General features: G+C 41.8%; 2 protein-coding genes across 3 annotated transcripts in view; one reads left to right on the top strand and one right to left on the bottom strand.

Moving 5' to 3' along the window:
• Positions 1-1,248: 1,248 nt before the first annotated feature.
• The window catches only part of KBTBD12 (kelch repeat and BTB domain containing 12), a 47,938-nt gene continuing 24,960 nt past the window's right edge, over positions 1,249-24,226 (bottom strand). The window contains exons 5-6 of the mRNA XM_038149367.1: positions 16,362-16,559; positions 1,249-3,926 (exon numbers count right to left, since the gene is read on the bottom strand). Of these exons, the coding sequence (XP_038005295.1) occupies positions 3,757-3,926; positions 16,362-16,559 (368 nt within the window). The 3' untranslated portion in view covers positions 1,249-3,756. The remainder of the gene's footprint in view (positions 3,927-16,361; positions 16,560-24,226) is intronic.
• The window catches only part of MGLL (monoglyceride lipase), a 104,446-nt gene continuing 96,503 nt past the window's right edge, over positions 16,284-24,226 (top strand). Inside the window, exons 1-2 of one of the 2 annotated variants that reach the window (XM_038149373.1) lie at positions 16,284-16,386; positions 16,671-16,796. In XM_038149373.1, the coding sequence (XP_038005301.1) occupies positions 16,778-16,796 (19 nt within the window). In that variant the 5' untranslated portion in view covers positions 16,284-16,386; positions 16,671-16,777. Of the gene's footprint in view, positions 16,387-16,429; positions 16,577-16,670; positions 16,797-24,226 lie in introns of those variants that run through there. The other variant, XM_038149374.1, reaches the window with a different exon arrangement.

Raw genomic sequence — 24,226 nt, 5'->3', positions numbered from 1 at the left:
TCAGTACTGCACACATGCAAAATGTGTGTGTGTGTGTGTGTGTGCCTGTTGTGGGCAGGGACTGAGACCCAGGCAAGCAGCCCCAGCAGTGCTGTGTGATGGTGAGGAGTCAGGTGCCTGATGGTTTCCTTTTTGACCACATGTATGAAAACAGACATGAGAAATCTGCAGGGATCTTTATGAAGTCAGTTATCTGTGGACAATTTCAAAATAAAACATTAGCTGGGGTTAAAAATTGAGAGCTTCAGTTAGCTTTTTGTAGCATTTCACTTTTTTGCTTTATTCCCTGTATGCCACATGGCCAGCTACCATTCCAACATTTTATTTCATGTATGGGAACTAGTGAAGTACTTCAACACTTCAAGAGAAAGTGTGGTGTATGCTTTTGCTTCATAAACCCCCCACCCATTCAAACAGCTGGTAGCTTCCAGCACTTCTTGCCTTTTGGAGTAATGGATGATGTAAATTCAGCCTTGGTGGAACACTAAGCTAACTGCTGCTCAGATGGAAAGGGGCTGCAGTAAAATATTATTTCAGTGAAACCCACACTTGGTGGAGGTTGGAGAATGCATGCTCTGTAATATTTTTTTTTTTTTGTATCAGATTTTGTCATAGAAGAAATTAAGACTCTTAAGGACTTTCACAGCAATGTGAGATTACCCATGGACATAGCAGAGCTGCAGATTCTTATACTCTCAGAGGGATGTTGTGGATGATCTGTACCTCTCAAGAAGCATGCTTTCTGCTTCTGCCTTCCTCAGACAAGCTGCACTTTCAAATACTGGTTTGGAAATTTTAGTCATCCCAAGGGCAACCCAGGAACTGCACAGGGCCCACATAAAATTAAGTTAGTGCTGCAATTCTAGATTTTTAATCCAGAAAAAACCCCAAACATTCTTCTGCTTGATAAATAGTGCTAGACACTCTGGCTTGGGCAGAAACAGAGACAGACACATGGGGGTCCCCACTGGCAGTCAGACCCGTGGGCAGCAGGAAAGGTGATGCTCAGGGCATGTGAGGGAAGGTCACTTGGCCCTGCTGCATGAAAAAACCCTGTTAACTGCCCAGTGCAGCTCAAGCTCACTGATTGCAGGGCCAATATATAAAATGTGTGCCATTACTCTCCTCAGTTATCAAGAAAGACCTTCTCAGAGTATACACTTTCCTTCCATACAGCTCATTAAATATCAGTCTTAAAATCAAAACATATATAGTGAGAAAGAAACAGCCAGCTCACTACTGAAAAAAAAAGTTTAATTGAAGAGTGCCAGCTGAGTTTCACACACATGGTCAAATATTACTCATGAAAGGTTGCAAATATCTCCCTTCTTCTCTTGAAATATTCCAAATAGACTGTCTTTTAGGGAGTGAAATCCAGTAGATTAGCCCAGGCTTTAAACCACAAGGACTGTAAGGAATAGACCACAGAGCAGAGACCAAAGATCAAAAAATCCCTTTAAAGCAATCTTCCTTAAAGAAAAAAAAAAAAAAAAAAAAAAAAAAAAAGAAAGAAAAAAAAAAAAAGAAAAGAAAAAAGAAAAATCTGTAGGTACACTTGCAGAATTTGGAGTTTTACAAGGAAACCCTTAATGGATGCTCAAGAGCATTGCTTCCAGCTGCTCTAAGAGCCTTGTAGAGAAATTAAAACAAAATAACCTTTATTTCACAGTAACAACAAAAGTCAAAGAGTTTTCAGTATTGAATGGTTATTGACTGGTAGAATTTTCTACTGATTTTGTTTAAAAACCTATTAAAGCAGAGTTTGCCATTACACCTACAACTGCACTTGATGACCAGAGGGGCTGAGATTTTAGGAACTGGTTGCTGATTTGTACTGCTGAATTCATGCTTGTCACAACTCTGTTCTAGGCAGATGATAACCTATATGAGCAATGGCAAGAAAAAAGGATGGCTGAATAATGCAGAAATTATGCAAACACAAGAGTACATGTTTAGGCTGTGACACACATCCTGCTTGGGAAATGCAAAGGGAGAAAAGCAATTAGCTGTAAGGCTCATGGATTTACTGCTTTTCTATGTGTTTTCCTTCATTCCTTCCCCTCAAATCCCTTTTTGTCTGAGCATTCCTCAGTGTCCTACAAGAGTTATCAGGAAAAATGAGTCCTCTTCCTTCTTAAAGTTTTTACATGACAGCTTAATGTTCCCACTGGATATTTATAGAATAATTAATGAATAACACAAGTCGAAATTGGGAAAAGGCTTTTGGATCATCCTCTCCATCTCTCTCTGCTATAAGCAGAGCACTGCAGTCAAAAAAGCAACACAAAAAGCTGGCATTTTTGTGCCTAAAACATGATTGAAAGAGAAAATCGAGATGCTCTAAAATATAAATCCTGGAAGTAACTGTGGGTAAACTACCTGATGGACTCCCTCATTTCTTTGCCTTTTTTTTTTTTGTTCCACTTTTGTTGCTGCTTTTTGGTTATCAAAAGCCACTTCTTGCTGGCAATGATTATTCTCACACAATATCATAGTTTAGTCTTCTGTTTGCCTCTGGCATGCAGTCTGCATTGCAGCATGCTGCCCCTTACAGCTGTGGCCCAAGAGCACCATGAGATTTCCAGTTCTCTGGTCTGCACTGCCCAGGCAGTGACAGATACACTGCCAGGCAGGCAGCAGAGAACTGATGAATAGTTATTGGTAATTCAAATGGGATAGCAATTTTCACTCTAACCTGCTGTCTTCAAGCTCTACAAAGGCTAACACTGCCTTCAGAAGCACTGTTTGAATTGTTCCTCTTCCCTGTGATTATAGCCAATTCTGTGGGTAGAGAATTAGCCTTATTAGCCTCCATTAAAGCTATTATATAAACATTTATTGTTTAGCACATCTCTCCTTTCCCTGTAGCTGCAATGCTGATATGCAGATAATACTGGTCTCATTTGTTACTTTTTAGTTTGCAAACCCTTATTCATCTCTCAAGGGAAGTTTCCTAACTGAGCTCTAAGATCCTGGTCATACCAGACTTTGTAATAAATAGGATTTATGTGAAAATTTAAGATTCTTCTTGTCTTTGGTAGAGATTGCCTACCAGCCCTACTTGAAAGACTCATTTGTGATTTGCTGCCAAAGGATTCGTTTTCGACTAGCACAGGTTCAGGTCTATTAGCAAAGACAGGATGTCTTGACTGTAGTGTCTGTGCTTTAGATAGTGTTTGCAGGAGCTGGTGTTCTTGGCTAATGGACCTTGGCTAATGGGATTTTGTTTCAAATAAAGGCTTTTCTATGTTTTACCTCTGCATCAGTCAATTACAGTCTGGCACTTGCTTTTCATCAGCTGGCTTACTCTATTTCTTAGCTTCCTGGGTAGCTAGTCAATCCAAGTGGGATGAACAGCAAAGGAGGGATTTCCCTGCCTAGAGCTTTCTGTCATGTGTCTGCTGTGAGCTGAGCTGAGCCCTGGGCTGCCTCTGTGCCTGTCAGGCAGAGTCCCAGCAGCCCAGGCTTCACCCAGCACTGGAGCTTGCTCAGCCAGGCTGAAGATGTAGAGCCGCACGCAAAGGCTGGACAGCCTTGGCTTTCAAGCACAGAAGTCCAGAGCACCACCAGTACTATCAAATTAAGCATCATCAGAGAAGCACAGCTCAAAGGCAATTATATGCTTAAGCACGTGTTGCCCTTTCCTCTCGGTGGGACTCAGCTGTGATCCAGAGCCAATGCAGCACTTGTCTCCCCAAATTCTTCAGTCTCTGCAGAATCTGAGAAGTCTGAGAAGCACTGAGAGTCCCTGAACTTCTATTGGCTCACTAAATCTGGAGGAGGAGGGATGAGATCCCGTGGGTTCAGCCGAGCCACAAGACACACATCGTAACTGTCGTGCATGAGGACGTTGGTGGCCACCACGTTCCACTGGTTCTCCCACGTGTCCAGCTCCAGGATCTCTTTGGTGATCACTTCATGACGAGCTGAAAAACAAAGGCAACAGCAGCAGGCATCAGAGGGCAAGTCAAACAGGATCCAAGAGGTTTGGGCAGTTGTTATCATGAGCCTTCTGAAAGGGGAAAAAAAAAAGGTAATTTCTGTGGTACTGTCAATGTACAGCAAATTAAATAGTGCAGATGGAAATCTCCACAGTGCATTCAGTCCTCAGACTCTGGGTGCCAGGTGCAGCTGCAGAGACAAAAGCATCAAGTGCTCCATCTTTGTACAAGTATGCAGGTGGCATTTTATCCTGCAGTCAATTGTCACATGCTCATCTTTTAGAGAGAGAGTATTGCCTCTTGTTCACAAGCATGCCTGCATGCAGTGTGTTCTTTTCTTTGCCCCACCAAGATGCAATTCTCAGGCTGCAGGAAGCACTCCATTACTATGGCTTTTCTTGGATGCACAGTCTGGACATCCTGTGATTTAGGGAGAAATAAAGGCAGAAAAAACCCCCAAGGCTCTAGATGCACTTCAGATGTTCTGAAATGCTGAGGAATTTGTCATGGACAGGCAGGTTAGAAGAATGCCATTAAATCACAGCCAATCTCCAGACAAGAAGCTTTTTACAAAGACAAACAAAACATGAAAGAATCACCATGAAGCAGAGAACCAGCAGTGCTATATTAAAATTCTTACAAGACTGCAAACCCTTCCTTTGCTAACAACAGCCCTGAGCTCTGCAACAATTGTTACTCAAAGCCAATCTTTCCTAAAAATAAAACCATCTTTCGTTTCTGCTCACTTTTTCTTTTCATCTTAAAGTTGCTTTCTCACAGCAAGTAACTTTAGCCTAAACTTTCCTTACTTTGAGCTGAGGACATGCGTGTGCTTTGCTGCCAGATGAGCCTCAGGAGAGATGTTTTAAAAGCCAGGTCTCAGACTTCCAAGAACAGGCGCTTCACAGGTACCAGGATAAGAACCATCACAGCAAGAAACATTGAATACTCAATGCTGTTTTACCACTCTAAGACTGGTGACAGGATAAAATATGCAGGCTCCGGAGTGAGATTCCCATTCAGCTATCCCTTATGGGAATTTTTTAATACAAACAAACCCCCAGCAACAGCCCTATCTCACATCTATCAATTGCACCTCATGGTTTGGGCACTGCCCTTATGTGTAACTGACACTAAAGGATTGAAGAAGGGCAAAAGAATGAAAGCAGAAGAGCACCCAGAGACACAGATTGTTTCTCATGTTGGAAACAGACCATACTTCTCCAGAGGACAGCAGCTCTGGGGGTTGAGAACCCCCAAGACTGTGCTGTCATGGTTTAGGTTCCGTGCAAAATTGGTGTTGATGTTATAATGGTGTAGTGTGGTGGGAGTTAAAATACCCCCCAGGCTCCCCTGCAAGGAGATGTGGGGAGGTCAGATGGAAACAAGACTTCTCCTCCCAGGGGTGGCTTCCTTGCCGAGTGGGTACAGGACAGTTCTGTTCTCAGCAGGTCCTGAACACGCACAAGATCTGTGGATGTTGCGCAAGTTTTGTGGACGTTTCTGCACATTTTTCTTGTGCTTGTCTGAGGAATCCACTCACCACCCATTCACCATTGCCCTCTTTCATCTGGATACAGGAGGGCAGCACGGCTTTTCTGCCCCAGCTTCCATAACCTGTTCTCATTTCCCCACCGTGGTGCCACAATTTATTGTGGTATATTTTTTGTTGGTCCAAAGCCAGACCTCTGGGACTCTCATAGATCTCCACAAGCTTACTCTCCAGGAGCTTTGAGTAAGATTTCAGGATACAGTCTCATCTGAACAGTCTTTCTTCCATTCCTTTTGTGAAATAGGTTGTGATGTTTTGCTTTTTGAACCTGGACTTTATAGGAGGATAATGAGACATTGGAAGACTGCAGCCATTCAAGACAGAAGACAGCAAACTGCTAAAAAAGCCATTTACATGTGAAGAGAGAAGACACAACTGAAAAACAGCAAACAAATAACATGTGCCAGTACCAGCAGACTCCTGCATAACCCTGCAAGAGTGAAGAGGTTCTTCCTGAGGCAAATACAGGAACACAAACAGACCAAAGCTGTGACAGAGGAGGCTCCTGTCTCTGCGGTTTTTATTAGATCATCTCTTTTATGCAATAAATTTTTATGCCTGGATTTTCTTTGGCATGGATAATGACAAAAATGAGACAAACACAGGAAAAATAATCAAATGCTGGAACCAAGACCTTCTGTGAGTGATTGCAACACTTCAGAAAAAGAATTCATAATTAAAACATCAAAGGCAGATTCAGCAACCCTTCCTTACAAGCCTTGCTGTGTTTTTTCCTGACCCGGGTGACTCTCAACCTTTATGTCCCTTGTTTCCCTTTTCTGTGGGTTATTCTGACTGGTTTTGTTCCACACTAGAAATTCTGCTTTGCAGCACAAGGAGTGTTAGTTAACTCTTAACCTTTGGAAGATAAAAAGAGTCAAGGGAAGCAGTAATTTCTCTAGTCTTATCTTGTTTAAAAGAAATTAAGCAGCACCCTTTAGATGAGAAAGTTCATGTGAGGCAAAGCACTGCTCAAAATAGCCATACTTCAGAAAAAATTTACACCTTTTCTATTTAAAAGAGAAATGAGTTGACAAACTTCACTTCTCAAGCCTTCTTTTATATTTATTTTTTCTTCTGATTTTTCTTGGTAAGAACAACAGAAAAGGTGGTGCTTTTCAATGAGCACCTTTGATTCCAGGCTGTGATGCTGGATTTGGGCTTTAATCCCAATAAACAGCTTGAAGGTACAAATAATTCCTGATTCTTCTTCATTGATATGCCTTATTTAATTGCAATTTTAAAAAGGCAATATCATGGCAGCCTATTTTGCTCACAGGAGAATCATGTGACACCTACAAAATGAAATTGGCTGTGTTACAGATGTTACCTTCTTAAAAAGCCACCCCACACAACTCTCTGTCCTCATAGCATTATTCTGCCTCACCAGACCCACTACCTCACCTAATGAAAGGGTTTCACTCATTTTATTTCTACAAAAGGAGGCATTGTTTTTCTGCATGTTCTTGTTTAACCATGAGAAGTTTTAAGAAACTTTCTTATACTGTGTTTTTCTGCACAGGATTTAAACCACTTTATATTAGAATTGTTCCAATTGTACTAACCTAACCCTGATGCAGATCCTTTTCTAGCAGTAAAACAGTGATTTATTCATACTCAGGAAAGAAAGAGGGTAAACCAGCAAAGGGATCATTAATCCCAGTGTAACTTAATCCCCACCAGAAATTGTGGTGTGTTAAAAAGAGTCAGAACTCTTTTGGTACAGTTTTGCCTTCTTGATGTACAAGTCCAGACTGAAGGTTAACAGTGAGCCTACAAATCCATCTCTTCCCAGTGACAAGACTTAAATTTCACCTGAAAATGTTCAATTTATGAGTGTTAAAATTGTATTTTATATATGCAAATACAGTAGTCAAAGCAAAATAAGTCTTATCTTAAGATTAACTTTTATATTCTGGTCTGCAAACAAAACACTTTTTCACATTATTTTTTTCTTTAAATGCGCAGAAAGAAAAAGAACGAAAATATTAATTTTCAGTGAGTGATTGCCTGCACTCCATACACACAATCATGTTTTTTCTTGGAAAGGTTTGTGATTCATTCTCCAAATATGGCCAGACTTCATTTTATGCCATTCTTATGAAAACTTCATGCCAACTTATGAAAACTTCATAAGTTTTCTCATGCCATTTGAATAAGGATTGAACATAAATCAGGATGAACGATTCTTGGAAAGACACACAGTATGACTGCAGGCAACATAAATATTTCATCTGCTTTTTCATCTGTTTCTTTGTTGTTGTTGTTGGTTTTTTGTTTTGTCTTTAGGTTTTGTTTTTTGGTGGTTTTTTTTTTTTTTTTTTGCTTTGTTGGGTTTTTGTTTCTTTGTGGGTGTTTTGATGGATTTTTTTATTTTGTTTTGTTTTTTAACCACATTCCAATTCTGATTTGGAGGCTGGGAAGGAAGGAACAACTTCCCATATGACAATAGTATTTATTACCACTTTTTTTGACCTTTCTTTCTCATTTTTAACTGAAAATTCAGGTACAATTATTAGGTTTTTGAGTTGGGAGGGTTAAAGGGGAGCAGATGTAGGAGAATTAAGCAATATGCTTAGGAGGTAGAAAATCCATACTTCATCCAGGACTGCTGACCACACAACTATTACATTTGTAAGCCAAAATAAATAAATTCACTCTGCTGTAGCCTGCTCATTGTCCAGAGGATTGAACTAAAAAAAAATAAAAATCAAATCACTCTGAATTTCCATTCAGTGGAGTGAAATCTATGGCAAGTTTGCTGAAATGTGGTTGATATTTCATTGTTTCTTGCAGAAGCCCATTGACATCAGCTGGGAGGTTTGCTCCAGCACAGGGATGAGGAAGCAGAGTGGTGGAGAGCAGGTGCCAAATCACAAGTCGCGATGCCTCTGCATCTGTGAAGGGCAGAGACATCCAAAGTATTCTGGGACAAGTTCACCTGCCTTCTAGCAGTGACAGAGCCACACTGACACACTGTTAGATGGCCAGCAGCACCTCAGCAGCTTTATCCAGAGCAGGACCACCTTGTGTGCTGGGAAAAGCCTCAGTGTCACATCTGTCCTGGAGCTCTGTGCCCTAGGACATCCTCACACAGGCCACTGGTCTGAGCTCCTCCTGATGTTGGTTCTCAGGCTGATACATTTTTTCCTTTCCAGTTTGAAGGTTCCTAATATGCTCTGTATTTTTTTAGCCATAGATCAATTTACAGAAATCATTTTTTAAAAAATACTCCAAAACCTGTAGCAGTTGGACTGCTGTCTGCTCTGCTCTCGTCATGGAAAAAAAGCACCTGAATATCACAAGGTGCTTGCCAATTCAACAGTCCTTGAAATATTTACTCAGGTGTTTCTTTCACTTGTTTGCCCAGTTCTTGACACCAAACAGCCACCCAGAGCTGCCTTGGAGCAGTTCAGCCTCCACTGCTGGTTTGTACCTGTTTTTTATGCCATTATCTGTACCAGAGAATGATTTCAAACACATGGGACTAGCCTCTGCTACTTATCTTCCTCACCACTAATAGCTGCCTTCATAATTACGTGAGGTGGAGTTAGGTGACCTGGGAATTCATATTTGTGTTGCAATGGGATAGAAGTGCATTTAGATCATTACTACCAGATGTCCTGGCTCCTCATTTGCAGTAGGATAAATAATAAGTTCATCAAGTCTGTGGCCTTCAATCCCATTTGTGTGTGTGAGCTGCTCTCTAACTCCACCAGCGAGACACAGGCAGCACGCTCAGGAGGTCAAGGCCATCCATCATCTGTGCCTGTGGGCAGGAGCAGGCAGAGAATCCACAGGAGAGGGAACTTGGCTGGGCTGTTTAAGGCTGGCCAGGCTTCATGGTGTGAGGTACCAAGGCAGTGCATCCCACCAGACACACCCAAAGCTGGGAGGAAGGTGGGGGCTTGAATTTACCACTGTGGCAGCTTGCTGTTTTCCCAGCACCTGCATGGAGTAAGGTAAGACATTCATTTTCTTAGACAGGTCCCTCTCTCATCCTGATCTGCTGTGTAATTCTTCAGGACCAGTTTCATGAGCCCCCCATTCACTCACAAATCAATGGATACTAAAATTAAATATATATATAAAGAATGGGCTGATCTGCAGAAGGGAACTCCTAATTCAGTTGCTTCAACTGTTATCCTTGGGATAGACCTGGCTGCTTAAGCTTTTAAAATCTTCCTAGATTTTGCCTGCTCTTCATGGCCAAGGTCTCTTTCAGGCACAGTCTCACAAGCAGCTGATAGCAGGATCACAGGTTACAGAGGCAGCGAGTCAACGCAATATGAATTTATATGGGTAAAAACAGCAAATCAGTGAGAGCTATTTGGCTCAGCCTATCCTGAAATACTGTTTCTAAATGCCTTACAATAGGTTCATATATAATTTATAGAAGATACAAAACATGTTTAGACTGTGCACGACAGGCAGTTTTGAACACAGATGTCATACATGGCTACAAGCCATGTTTCTAAACAACCTATTGACCTTTTCAGCAATTAATTAAAATGCATTAAAATATCTATTAATCATTCATTAACCCTTTATAAACAATAAATGAGCCTCAGTAAGAAGCAGGACTGAATAGCTAATACCAATTCCAGAGAGTGAGAAGGTCAAATTTAGATGTGAAATGAGCAGGTGCTGCTGGCCAGCAATTCCCCTGACCTGATTTGGCCTCATTTATGGCAGCACATTTCCAGCTAATGAGCAGGGTAGATGAGCAGCTCACTGGGCAGGCAGCATTTGCAGAGGTCTCTCCCAGTGCCAGCAGCTCATGCTGGTGCTGGGGGAGAATTTGGTGAAAGGTCAAGCTGCATTTTTTGGGGTGGATGTGGCTTGTGAGCTGCAGAGCCATGGCAGTGCCTGCAGCCCTGAGCAGAGCAAAATACAAGAGCCCTGAATCCCCTCCGTTGGTGGGAATATTTATTCTAATGGCAACAACTGTGGGCAGGAGAACTTTAATTATTCATCTGCGCACACTAAATTTTAACAGAGGGAAACAAACAGTGCTGCAGATAAGCAGCCCGGGGTTTGAACCTCTGCTTTATTTAGCTGGGAACATGGGAAGGTGCTGGAGAACCAGGTTTTGTTCCAATCTCTCAACCCCCAAGCTTCACAAGTGCAGTATTTACTGTGCCAGACTCCTTAATATGTCTATATTTAATTCCAGTAATGTTCCATAACCACTATAATAAAAAAACAAGCACTAGAATGATTCTCCATCTAAATCACATAATGGAGGAGACTAAGGGGAACAACTTCCACTGAAGATTAGTCAAAATAAATAACTATTAAGTTAGTCCACTATTAGGAGTAGGCAGTGTGGAGATAAAAACTCATTAGCTCAGCTGGAATATAGTAATTGCTACACAGTTCTGCACTGCTGCAAGCAGAGCTGCTTCTATTCTAATGCATGGATTGCAGATTATGTAAATGAGGAATAGACTAGAAAATTAATCCATTGTTAATTTTTGTTGGTTTTTTTTTTAAGAATCAAAATTAGCACAGGTAGTAGGACTCTGTATCACTATCCCCTATCCTGGGTAACAGTTGCAAGCACAAAATATTTTAGATTCTTGCACATCCGTTTCATAAATATTTATTCCCTTTTCCCTTTCTCTGGCTGTAACACTATTCAAGGGAAAAATTTATTTCTACTTGATATGAGTAAGTAAATAACAAGACTGGATTAAGCAGCTCTGGTCCCACATGAAACTGCACACATTACAGAAATTTTCAACATACATGTTAGGGAAGTACATTCACCTCCTCTGCTCTAAGCTACACAGGAGGGAGATGGCAAAACTGCCACTTCAGAGACAGACAGTTCCACAAAAAACCCCATTACCTGATGAAATTATAAGACCTTTTAGGGGATATGTGCTGCTAAGAGCAGATCTGTTAAACATTTCATAATTTGCATTGAGGTGCTTGTACCTGTACTTTGCATGCCAGCTGATGTGACATGGATGACAGAATCACAGTAAAGGTGGCATTTTAATTAACATCACAGAGTCATTTAGGTTGGAAAAGGCCTCTAAGGTCACCAAGTCCAACCATTAGCCCATCACTGCCAAACCACCACTAACTCACATCCCTCAGTGCCACAACTACATGGCTTTTAAACACCTCTGGGGATGGTGATTCCACCACTGACCTAGGCAGCCCGTTCTGATGCTTGACAGTGCTTTTGGTGAAGAAATTTTCCTTAATATCCAGTCTAAACCTTCCCAGGTGCAACTTGAGGCTGCTTTCTCTTGTCCTGTCACTTGTTAGACCTGGGAGAAGAGACTGACCTCCACCTGGCTACAATCTCCTTTCAGGTGCTGTAGATCCATAAGGTTCCCCCGAGCCTCCTTTTCCCCAGGCCAAACACCCCCAGCTAGTCCCAAGGAGACTTGTGCTCCAGCCCCTTCCCCAGCTCCCTTGCCCCTCTCTGGACACGCTCCAGCACCTCAATGTCTTTGTGTAGTGAGGGGCCCAAAACTGAGCCCAGGATTTGAGCTGTGGCCTCAGCAGTGCCCAGTACAGGGGGACAAGCACTGCCCTGCTCCTGCTGGCCACACTATTGCTGACACAGCCAGGATGTTTTGAGTTAAAAAAAAACAAACCAACAACTCAGCTCAGGATTTCAGTTTCCAGACCGCTAGACCAACACCTATAGCCTGAAACTAAAGCTACAATCCCCAGCCACCAGATACAGGCTACAAGTGACAATGACAGCAGATGACATGGTCCCAGTAAGCAGGCACACACCTTTTCTTTCATTACTTTCACCAGAAAAATATTTATAATGCTCAGAAGCAGTCAAAAAGAAAGGGAACCTGATCTGGCAGGCATTGTACAAGGGTGTAATCCTGCATACCTGAAGAGCTGCTCCCCCCTCCATCGGGGAGCCACACTAATGAGTCTGCTTCTGCTGGGCACAGGCTGATGTCAGTAGCTGTCAACCTGTGCAGCTTGACAGGCTTTTGTTCAATGAAAAGAAAACAAAACATGTCAACAAGAATACTGTACAGTCAGGCTGTAAATGCTGGCTTAAAATCCTGAGTTACAGCAGGAGATGTGGCAGTATTTTAGCAGAAATCTGCCTGGCTGTTGCACACTGAGCCCTGCTGAGCATTCATACTCGGGGTAATGTTTTTGCTCTCTGCTGAACTATAAACTAATGGAAAAAAAATTAAAGCATGTGTGATTATCCTGATGAATGCTACAACAGGGCTAGAAAATGACATTTGTGACGCAAGGCTTCATGAGCTCAAGCTGAGACAAGCAGGTTAATGGCTCCTGTTTACCATAGAAGTTTTAGTAGAAAATGAGGTAATTTGTATAAACAACTAGACAACAGATTAAGTTTTGCAAGTCTCACTAAGGAGGAAACAGATTCAAAACAAGAAGTGTGTTTTTGCGTACTTATGACTGTAAAGACATACAACATTAATCAGCTAGTGATAACAATACAGAGGTCTCTCAGGTGTTTGCACCATCAAACCAGACATCAAGTTCTGATGTGTTTGCCCTAGGTAAGCCAAGTTAGAACCCCTCACATCCTGATTTAAACATGAAGCTTTAAGAGAAGGAGAGCTCCTCTGAATTCTGAGTTTCTTTCTGCTCCTTCAGAGCAGATATAAAGCACCAAGGATCTGAATCTCCCTCTGAGGTGTCTGTGCTTCTCCATCTGCTGCAGGGAGCCCAGGGTCACCAAGGTCTCAGTGTAGGCACTGCAGAGAAGTGTCTAAGCTTCAGCTGAATTATTCCCCTTTCCTCTTGCATGGCCAGCTTTGAACAAGCTTCTAACTTGAGCAAGCCTCAGCAGGGGAAGCCTTACAAGCTTTACCAACATACCTCAACACTGAGAAATATTCCTTGTAGTACAGAGGGAGCTTGAATACACTTAGGAGTTCACTCATCTTCTAGAAGGACTCCTATTGCTACTGTCACCTGGCCATGCTGACTTCCCTCTTGAGTAGCTGCAGTTTCTCTTCCTTTTCTCCTGGGGATGATGTTAGGGCTGCACCATTTGTCTTCCCTTCAGGCAGACAAGGACTTGTGACAGGCAGTACATATGGAACAGGAATCCTGCTATCACAAAACTTCAGTTGTCACATGGGACTCAGAAAAGGTGGTAGGTGAGCAGTACTCATCCTTTCTTCCAAATTTAGGGCCCTTTAAGCAGTTAACAACTGCTTTTCAGCTTTGGCTACAGCATCTCTGGGCTCTGATGATCCACTTAGGTCTATACACATGCAGGCAGGCACATGGAGCACAACACATACTAGTCAAAAATTAACATGCAACAATGTCTTTACTAGGTCAGCTTCCTGCTGGATCAAGAGTGGGCTTAAGCAAATGCAAAGGCAAGTGAAGGCTGAAGAGACTGGGACAGATCTATACTCTACAGGGGGTTAGTTTCAACCCTATAGGCTAAGACTTCAATTGCAGCAGTGATTTTGGCTTATTTTCCTTTTTTTTCTTTGCTATGATTGTTCTTGAATGATCACAGCAGTCCTTTGGCATTCAGCAGGCAGAAAACCCAAAGACTACAGCTGTGCTTCCAGCTTGTTCCAAGAACTCCAACTGGATGAAAATAAATTACAATGTTTTGTAAAATTGGAATATCCTCTTTTGGTCACATCCCTCACAAAAACCAAAGTGACATGCCAAGAAGCCCAAAGACCAAAACCAAACAAACACATCCTAAAATAATACTATCTTCTACTAAACCAGCAGAAGCACATGCTGTTCTGTACCTTGAAGCTGCTGAGCAGCTGTAATTGTGAAAGTGCAGGGTCAAGTCACCCTCTCCAAGCTCCCACGTGGCAGTAATAATCCTCTCTCACTCCAAAGAGTACCTCAGGCAAGAGCCCTTTCCAGCACGCAGAGAGCACGTGGCCAGGGAGAGAGGCCAGCCAGGTGACATCTCCACTTTCAGCTCATGGCCTCTGCCCATCCTTGTCTTGATGATGGCAGCCAGAAGCTGTTATTGTTGTGACCATTTAGAAAGCCCCTTTCCTGTACTAACTTGAAAGTCACTTTAAGAAGTCTGTGTTTAAGGCACAGGTTCCTCTCAACTCCTAAACTATGTGGTTACACTTGATTTGACAGCGAGACTCTTATTTTAGCTGCCTTGTTAATAACTGCCTAACAGCCCTACACACTACTTCTTTACTGGTGTACAGAATGCACATGTAGGGGGTCAGAATTCAGGTTGCACAGGTAACTGCAAAACTGGCATTTTCTAGCTTTGACTTCTTGTTTTCCAATCTAAATAACACTATCAGTACAGAGGAGTTCTATACATAATGATATAGACTGCAATAGTAGAGGCTGGAATCAGGACCCCATTGAGCTGGCATTATACAAATATATAAAAGACAGCCTTCTTGAAATCCACAGGAGGACTTTCAGCCTCTCCCAGAACAACCACTCTTTCTATATGACTCAGTGACAGAATGCGGTGATATTGTACAGAAAGTGTTTTTATGGCTCTGAAGTTACACTAGTCAGAAAATCTCATATTAATCTGTTAGTCATCTGGAAAAAAAATGCTTCATTTTTCACTGTTAATGATCACAGAGTCATCAAATTGTTTAGGGTGGAAAAGACCTTTAAGATAATCCAGTCCAACCATTAGCCCAGCACTGCCAAGCCCACCACTAAAGCATGTACCCAAATTCCTCATCTACACATCTTTTATATCCCTCCAGGGATGGTGACTCAACCACTTCCCATGATTAGCCTTTTGAAATTTTTACCCACTAACTTTAGGCTCTTTCATAATGTTGCTGAGAAAAAAACGCAACTAGAAAGGCACAAGGTTTGCTATGGAAACACAGTGATTTTTGATAAGCAAAATTTCTCTGACATCACAGAACTTCCATCAGAGATGACATGAGAACGTGCCAAACAATTGTTTTCAGGGAGCAGCTTCCTCAAACAGTAGCAAATGAAAGCAGAAGGCAAGTTGTGAACTAGCTGATGAAAATCATCATTCCAAAATAACAGCAGCTTTAAGTTTGGAGGCTGTTATACAAGTAAAACTGTAATGAGAAGGACATATCCTTAAGTGACACCATGTGACCATTCCTGGTCAACAGTGAGAATGACATGGTATTTATTAGCAGTGGATAACTGCTATTGCTATCTGAGCCATTGCTTTCTCCTAGAAAGGAATTTGGGGTGGCAGCTGTATGTAGCAGAATCATTTAAGTGTGCTTGTTTTGCAGTCCTTTGCATTTATAATGAAAAAAAAAAAATAGGTTATGTGCACTGGAGATCTAGATAAAGCTAAGCAAAGCTGGAAGGAAGAAGACTTCAAAGAAGAAAGGTGTCCCTGGGGCTAAGATTATTTAAAATCACCAGATCTGGAACTTCAGTCTTTTTGTATCTCAGTTCCCTACCCTGGGTCCTCATTAAGTACACAAGCTTTTTCAACACTGATTACAAAAAGCATGAGAGTAAGCAAGCAGAGTGAGATAATATGGCTGAGGACTGATGGACAGGGCCTTAATCTTCAACAAATATGCCCAAGTTCTTTAATGTCCATAAAACACTAAGTTCCTAATTTCTGTGACTCTAAATGTAAATCCAGAATAATTCTGCAGAGGTTTTAGATTTGGACAAGTTTAGAAACAGATCAGAAACATACTTAATTTTTTGTGTTTTGTTAAGGAAAAAAGCAAAAGTCAAACAGAACCCATTTCATATTGACATTAGGGGCTGGCAGTCCAAAGGGCAGAATCAGGTCTGTGACTCCAGGGCATGCCAGTGCCACCTGATAGGGCTGATCACTCATCAGGTCAGTCTGTGTCCAGTGGAACTGATTTTTAACTACTCAGAGAATGTTGGACTCATTTTAGTACCTGCTCCATGAAATCCTCCACAGAGGTACAGCTTCCCTTCCACGCAGCCTGCGCTGGTGGAGTTGGTTCGTAAGGAGAGGAGGGGAGAAGGCATAGGGGGTCCATCCCTCCAGAAGTCTCCATCAGGGTTATAAATCTCCACTGCATCAAGACATTTCCGTGTCTGTCCTCTGTCATAACCAAGGCACCCAATTCCTCCTGCAAAAGATACATAGGTGAAATGTAGCAGTCCCACGTTCTGCTGTAAAATACATTGGTGGGTGCATTTGCTGTTTGCATCTTCTCATTTCCGCTCTTTCCTCTTTGCAGCTTCAGAAGTTTGTGAGAGAACACAAAGCAGAAGCTACAGCACGTTATCCACAGACACCAAAGCAAGATCCCTTCTGAAGTCTTATATCAAAGGAAGGACAAGCAGAATGTCTTCAAAACACAAAGGTATTTTGTTTTGTTTTCTTCCCATATGGTAGAAATTGTCATAATTATTTGTTCTATTTGCTGGACAAATTCTAATGGATCAAAACCCATTTTTCAAACACCGTTGTTGGATTTGACCCTCGCACGTTACCAACAATTATTTGCATTTCTTGGTTAGTTTTCTTAAATAAAAGAAAAATAATTTTACCTATCTCTTATGGCAAATTACACTTATTTCTTAAAGCAAATAAAATTCCAGTAACAAACCTATCCAAGACACAGGAGAGCCAGCTGAGTTATTAGCAACAAGCCCTGCTGTTGAGTGGTTAATTAGGGTGCTTGAAGTCAGTATGCAGGATTGAAACAGATCCCAGTCTCCTCTTGCTGGGACAGCCTGCAGGTGTACCTGAGACCCCTATGCACACTGGAAACAGTGAGAGTACTTTGCAAACTCTGCCTTTCCAAATCCCTTCCAGTGATCAAATCCACATTTTGAATTTGCAGCCTTTAGTTCTCAGGAATTAATAAGCTGACGTCCCCGTGCAGGTTTTCCATCTGTGCCAGTGGACACAATACCCTGTAATGAGCACTGATGGTGTTCTTTTGTGCGTGTGTGTTTGTGACTGCTGTTAAACATAAAAAGGCTGCAATAGACAAGCTCTTTCCACTTGGAGGCTGGCATTCCAGATACACGTGTAGGGCTGCTCAATTGTGCAAGTCCAAAATGCATTGTAAGCATGTAATTATCCCTTGCATATGCAAAGGGAACGGACTTCAAGTGCGACCTGTGCTGGTTCAGCTGCTTTTAAAAAATGTTGACCCTAGTGCTGTTAAGCTGGTCTGTCAGAGAAATGAGCCCCGAGTGCTCCAAGTTTTACTTGCATATGATTTCCCACCTACCCCTTAAAATGGACAGTGTTATTTTTTAAGTCTTGTGTGCATTCCCCAAAAGAGTTTGGAAGAGGAAGCTCCCTATAAATGGGGAATGCAATGCTCCAAATTTGCTAGCACTGTATTCCTGATTTGCATTTTAAAGTCAGGCAAAGACAAAATCAGTTAAACCTGCATCAGAGCAGCAAAATCAGAATAAAATTAGTGTCCATTATCATCAGCAGGAAGTTTTCCTCTGGCTGAAATTAACAGGATTTTGTTCTGTTTAATATTTGAAATTGAAAACCTTCATCCTGTGCTTTTCCAGCACAGAGAATCTTTACTTGCCTCAATACCCACCAGCAAGGTCCTTGCAGTTTGTACTGGATACCCCTTAGTGTGTGCTTACACAGGGCTGGCATCGAGATGTGTTCAGTGTTAACACCCTCAAATAAAGCAGCTTTGCTCTCATGGGCTCCTCCTCTGAGGCTTGACTCACCTAAGAGAGCTGAGGTAGAGATTAACTGTGGTCGTGGGATTTTGCTAATCATTTCCTTGTCAAAAAGGGAAGCATCACCCTGCTGAGCCTTTCTCATGATGGAGTCTCACTGAGCTACTCTTTGGGGTATTTCAGAATCCAGACATTTACTTACTGTATTGTTCTTTACACCAGAAGCATTATCCTCTCCTGTGCAGACTTTTCCTCCACTCCTTAATGCCTCGTTAAAGAGGTGCCACTCTTAGGACAGGACAATATTCCCCGAAATTTATCAAGAAAAATTTTAAGACCTAATCAATTTTTTTTTAACTGCTAAGGCTATTTAATTGCTTGCTTATCTCATTTGGTTTCTGATTGTACAGCTTCTGCTGGCAGGTTCATAGAATACAGCATGCAAGACAATTTGCCACCAGTTTATGTACAGTCCACAGACTGCAGTGCAATGCAGAGACATTCTCAAGGCAGTTTTAACTGGGAACCAATAATATTAAAACTCCCCACAGACTAAATTGACCCTTTCAAAATACATCTTTGTGGTGCCAAAGACAGATGGCTGCTGGTTGTCGAGCTAGATATTTTTAAATTAGCCCAGTTGTTACTGTACCCCACTGCAGAATATGCACTCACCCAAAAGAAAAGTCTTCATGTGACAAATGAAAGAGGTGCTTGTTCAATCAGAGGAATAAATGGTACCAGTTAGGGAACGCATGCAGCATGTCAGAAGCCAATAACTCAGCTGATTGCCTTATTATTTCAAGCAGAGAGGGGGAGGTGAACAAAATGGCCCTGAACTTGTCTAGAAGCATAATAGCTGTTTATTTCCTACTGTGTTGTTATTGACATTTCCTAAATAGAGTAACTGTGGGGCAAGGTAACTTCAGAAAGAACACAAATCAGGTACAAAACTGACAAAGCAGTCAGTGACTTTTTGCAAAAAAACCTCAAACCATTACCTGCTAATGAAGACATTCAGCTGCCAGTCCAGGGGATCTCCCACCAAATATTTTTTCCTGTGTAGTTATTAGAAAAGTAGTTTTCCAGGACCTCTTGGTACATCTTTTCAAAAATTTCAAAGCTACTACATGTTTTCAAGCATTTATGAACCCTTTATGGGGTGGTTTAAGCAACTTGTATTTAACTCCTTTTAATCCTGTCTTTATCAGAGACAGTCCTGAAAGTACAAAACGTTTCCCTTTTTATTTAAACCCTGCACAGCTATTTCAGCTGAATCAAATTTCATATTCAATTTACAATAGCAAAACTAAGTTCTCAGCAAATAGAAAGGAAGAAGGAAAAATCAGAGGGGAGTAAAATTTAATTTTCAAGCTTAGAAGAAGAGCATTATGGAAAACAAATCATGAACTTCAACCTCCTCTCTTAAAGCAATGCTAACACTGACAGGTTGCTAACAGAGGAACTGAGGATATCAGACTCTCTGAGCACTGTTTTTCTGTGTTTCCAGATGCAGTAGTTGAGAATTACTCCTCTGAGAAAGTGTATTTTTCCCTCTATGGAAATGGATGCTCAGGACTGTTTCCAAAGAACTGAATACAAAAACTAACAACAACAAAAAAAAGTCTCAAATTTAAATCAATTCACATCTACAGCCAAGTGGAGGAATCTCACATTAATCAGGCTATTCATAACCTACAATGTATATACCATGCGAGGTTTCAAATTGGCAGAAAAAGCCCCCTTGCTGTGTCAGACAGCTCTCACCACTTTGTGCTCCATCACTCAAGAATCCAGATCATCCTGTCCCTTTGGCTTCTTGATTCATTTTTATGAAACCATCAGGAATTCAAGTGGAGTCACAGGGAACTATAGTTAAGACCACAAAGACTGTCTTTATCTCAGGTTCCCTGGATAGAGCAGCTGAAAAACTGAGCTCATGCTCTGCTCCTACAGGAGGCTCTCCATAAAATGGGCGTGACATTTAGGGAGCTAAGGCAGGCTGCAGAAGAGGTAGGGCATAGGGGTTTAGGTCATTAGGCCCGTGTTTAACTGATGCTCCTGGACCTGTGGGCAATAGGGGTGTGTGGAGGCCCCAGGTGATGCTGCTCAGGATGATCAGGAGTTGTTAGTGCCCTCAGGGTACTGACAGTGTTATTCTTTATCCTATAACTGAGTCCTCAGATCACAACAGCAAGCAACACGTGCTCTTAGTAGTGCCTCTTGGAATTTTTATCAAAGGAACCTGGGAAATGGGTAAAAAAAAAAAGGAGCTCTTCAACAATCAAATGAAATCCAAGATTTGTCTCCTGTAAAGTAATTTATTATTAAATTGATCTCTGGCATGCACAATGAATTTAATAGTGCTAATCTCTTATGTAACGTTTCCCTTCATTACAGCACTCAAGCTGAGTCTCAGCAGTTCTATTTCTCTCTCATTCTCTGCTAAGCAGGGCTGGATGGCAGAGAAATGAGGGAGCTATAAAGCAGCCCTGGCAGGCACTCCCAAAGATGAAACCAAGCCCTGTCATCCTTTGCTAACCCAGAGCATAGCAGATGAGGTAATGCAGCTTGTAGAAGACACAAGGGCATAAGATTGATTAGAAGCGGGGCTGAAAAACCAGATTATTGTCATCCTAAGCATGGTCAATGTTTCAGTTTCAGCTCCGTTTCTCATAGAATGCCTTTTCTAACTTCCTTTGAAAATAATTAAGTGTGTAGAAAGCAGTTTCAATCTCATCTATCAGACCAATTTATCTGCCTATTTTTGTTCCTTCCTGCACATGGACACTTTGGAGGCTGTTGCTCAGGTATAAAAGCTCAGAATCAGACCCATAAGCTGCTACTTGTCAGACATCCAAAGCATATTTATAAATAGACATGTTTATTTTAAAATAAAGTGTTTTTCAAATGCACAGTTAATACTCAAGCATGAAAGCTAAAATGTCTCCTTCCAGCTCCTCCTACACACACTTTCTTTTCCAGAGAGACCCCAAAGTACACGTTCAAATAAGTATTTTATGATCAAGACATTCTGTATTTAATTGAACCTCATTTAACTGTTTAAAACTTTAAAAGAAGCTTTCAGCAAGAACCCAAGGGGGAAAAACCCAAATTGTAAGAGGTAGGATGCCAGCCTGAGGAGGATAAACAAAAATTCTTTGGTTCCTAAATCTTCCCTAATAGGATTTCTCATCTAAGTCCTTCAATACATTATTATTTATAAAGCAGGAATTATACAGCATAAAAGCAACACATGGTTGAAGCTGTCATAGTGATACAGCTTTTTTTTACCAGTGACCTGTATTTCACTAGCTTTACTGAGTGTGTTTTAACAGAAGTAATGAATAGATTCAAATAGATTCATTTGGATAAATTTTCCTGATCTGTATGTTGGCTGTGATAAGTTTTCAGGGAAGTAGCTGGAAAGGATATTTTTTTAAGTGAGAGATTAAAATGCATGACCTTAAATAGAGCCCTCCCATCTGGTTTTCTTCCAAAAGTGTCTCAATTGCCTCTGTCATTAAGAACACAATACTGCTCTTTCTTGGGCTTTCCAACAAATATAGTTATGCTCCTGGGAAAATATGGAGAGAAAGAGCTGAGACCAGTGAAAAGAGATGAATAGGAGAAAGGATTTTGAGCCTTAGGAAACGCTGTTCATTTACTTATGAGGATTATGTATGGTGTATAAATAGCATGAGAGTCCCTAGGAACATGGCACAACAAACAGACAATTATGGTGCAGGACTGCTGATTAAGACACACGGTACAGGTTCTGGAACAATGCTATTACTCAGACCAAAAACTCTGATCTACTTTCTCATTTTTCTTCCATCAGCTTGACTCTAAAACAATTCCATTTAAGTCATTAGGGTTTCACATGCTGGAGATGGTAATTAGTCTGGGAAGGGTTTTTGGACAGTGACTACATACTCTGCTGTGCCAATAGGACTTTTCAGAAATTAACACTTCAAAGGCTAAGCAATCAGATTCTGATCTGGGTGAGAATAAAATGATCTTAACACAACTGCCATCAGCAGATTACGTACTACAGATTTACACCTACACGGATGAGAACAAAAATTAGTAGTCTATCAATGAGACTGCTACTTCAGCTTATTCAAAGCTAGTACTCAATCAATTCTTTCTACTTCATATTTATGATAGAAATTGCATTTATACATCACAGACATTAGAGAGGATCAACTTTCTTTGCAATGATTTTTCATCTGTGCTCCAGAGTCCCTCAATGGGCTGACACCTGTGTAAGAGATCCTGCTGGAAAGAGCTCACAACCTTACTTCATTTAAGGACTTTGTTTTCAAGACTTGCTTGAAAGAAGTCTTATCTCTCTGTATCACTATGTGCCCAGCTAGAACTATCTCTTTATTTCATGCTTTTATTCCTGGGAAGCAGGGTGTGGTCCTCCAGGCACACAGAAGATATCTTGCATTTACCTATTTCCACCTTGCCTTCTTTCCTTTCCCTGCTCTGTCTCCAGCAGCCCCCAGTGGATCTCCTTAGCTGACTGCAGGATGCCCATGGAGATGATGCACCCCAAAAGGAACAAGAACAGTAGAAGCAGAGGATCCCTGTGGCAATCCAAGCAGTGCCATTCCATGCCCCTTCACAGAGTGTCCCCTGACTGGGGCTACACAGGAGCCTGTAGATGTCCAGGTTCTGTGCACACACGCTTCACCATGAGAAATTCCCATTAGCATTAGGGAGGGTATCAATAGCAGAGACTCAACAAAAGCCTCTCTCTCACCTACAGCACAAAAACTTAGACATTATGCCTGAGCTATCTCTGAGGCCACTTCATGAGAACAACCCATGGTCTATCACAGCTGAGACAGCCACCATACACACAGCAGCACCACGCAATTTGAGAAGGCTTCAACCCATACACAGGAACACCATACCACATCAGAAAGCATCAGGCATCTGCCCATACAGAACAATATCATGGCACTTCAGAAGACCACAAGTATCTGCTCTTTCTTGTTCTTCAGCCCCACCTTTCATACCCCTCATGTCCATGCACTGCCCCTGTGTGCCCTCTGCTCCCTTTGGTGGTTGCTCAGTGCCCCTGGGCACTCCATGGCTCATTGCTGTCAGTGCTGCTCACCTGCTGCTCACAGCTGTGCCCACTGGGGATGAGGCTGGCCCAGCCCCACTCCCAATCACCACAAACTGTGTGCCTACAATGATGCTCTTCAGAATGTGTCTTTTTGCACAAATCACCCTTGACAGCATCTTTCTAGACTCCCAGAGTGCCTGACACTCATGAAGCAGGGTGATGTCCAAGGGATCCACAGCTTTGGGGAGCCTGCAGTGGTTTTACCGCCTTCATGACAGTTGCTACTCTTTGCTCAGTCACTGTCAACCCCTATTCTTTCCATCCCCATTCTCTCCTGAACATCATCTCCATGACCAAGTGCCACATCAGCCAGATTAGGAGCACTTTCTCTTCCTCTCAATGCCATGAGCTGCCCGTTCCCCCAGCTGGAGTTACCATCGCAATTGTGTCCGAAGGGGAGCTGGACCCACCTCACAGCCAGCAGCCTGAGAACTCACGAGGTAACATGAACCTATCACCACAGATAAACCATGGAATGAAGCTTTTCTGTGTGAGGTTCAATTACAATTGGTGAGGTTTAATTACAGCTGGTGAGTGTGAGTTTACAGCTGGAGCTGAGGCCTCCTGCGGTGTCTGCAGAGTAAGATGCCAGGATCATGTCTGTATCACTGTTTCCAGCCAGAGTTCATTTGGAAATTGCTTCATCACTTTGAGAGGTCTTGGAAAATGCTTTAATCTCTCCACAGAGTTTTCAGACTGATGACTAACATATAGCAAGCATGTTGTCTTCTTAATTTTAACAGATAAATCTCTCTTTCCACCCATTCTCTTGCAGGTGGATTTAAACCAGCATATTCAAAGGCAGAATGTGTTGACCAATCACTTTTGGCTCAGAATTTTATTTCAATTAAAAAATTACTTGTAAGATTATTTAACTTCCCAAGAAAACAAGACTTATTCTATTATACATGTGGTCTCTATCTACATTTACATTATTTTCTATACCTTACATAGCTTTTGTGCCTGTTGGCCAGTTTCAACTAAATT

This window comes from Motacilla alba, chromosome 12 (genome assembly GCF_015832195.1).
Source record: "Motacilla alba alba isolate MOTALB_02 chromosome 12, Motacilla_alba_V1.0_pri, whole genome shotgun sequence".
Lineage (NCBI taxonomy): Eukaryota > Metazoa > Chordata > Aves > Passeriformes > Motacillidae > Motacilla > Motacilla alba.
Note: the sequence above shows the minus strand (reverse complement) of the source record. Positions and strands in the feature narration are given on the sequence as shown.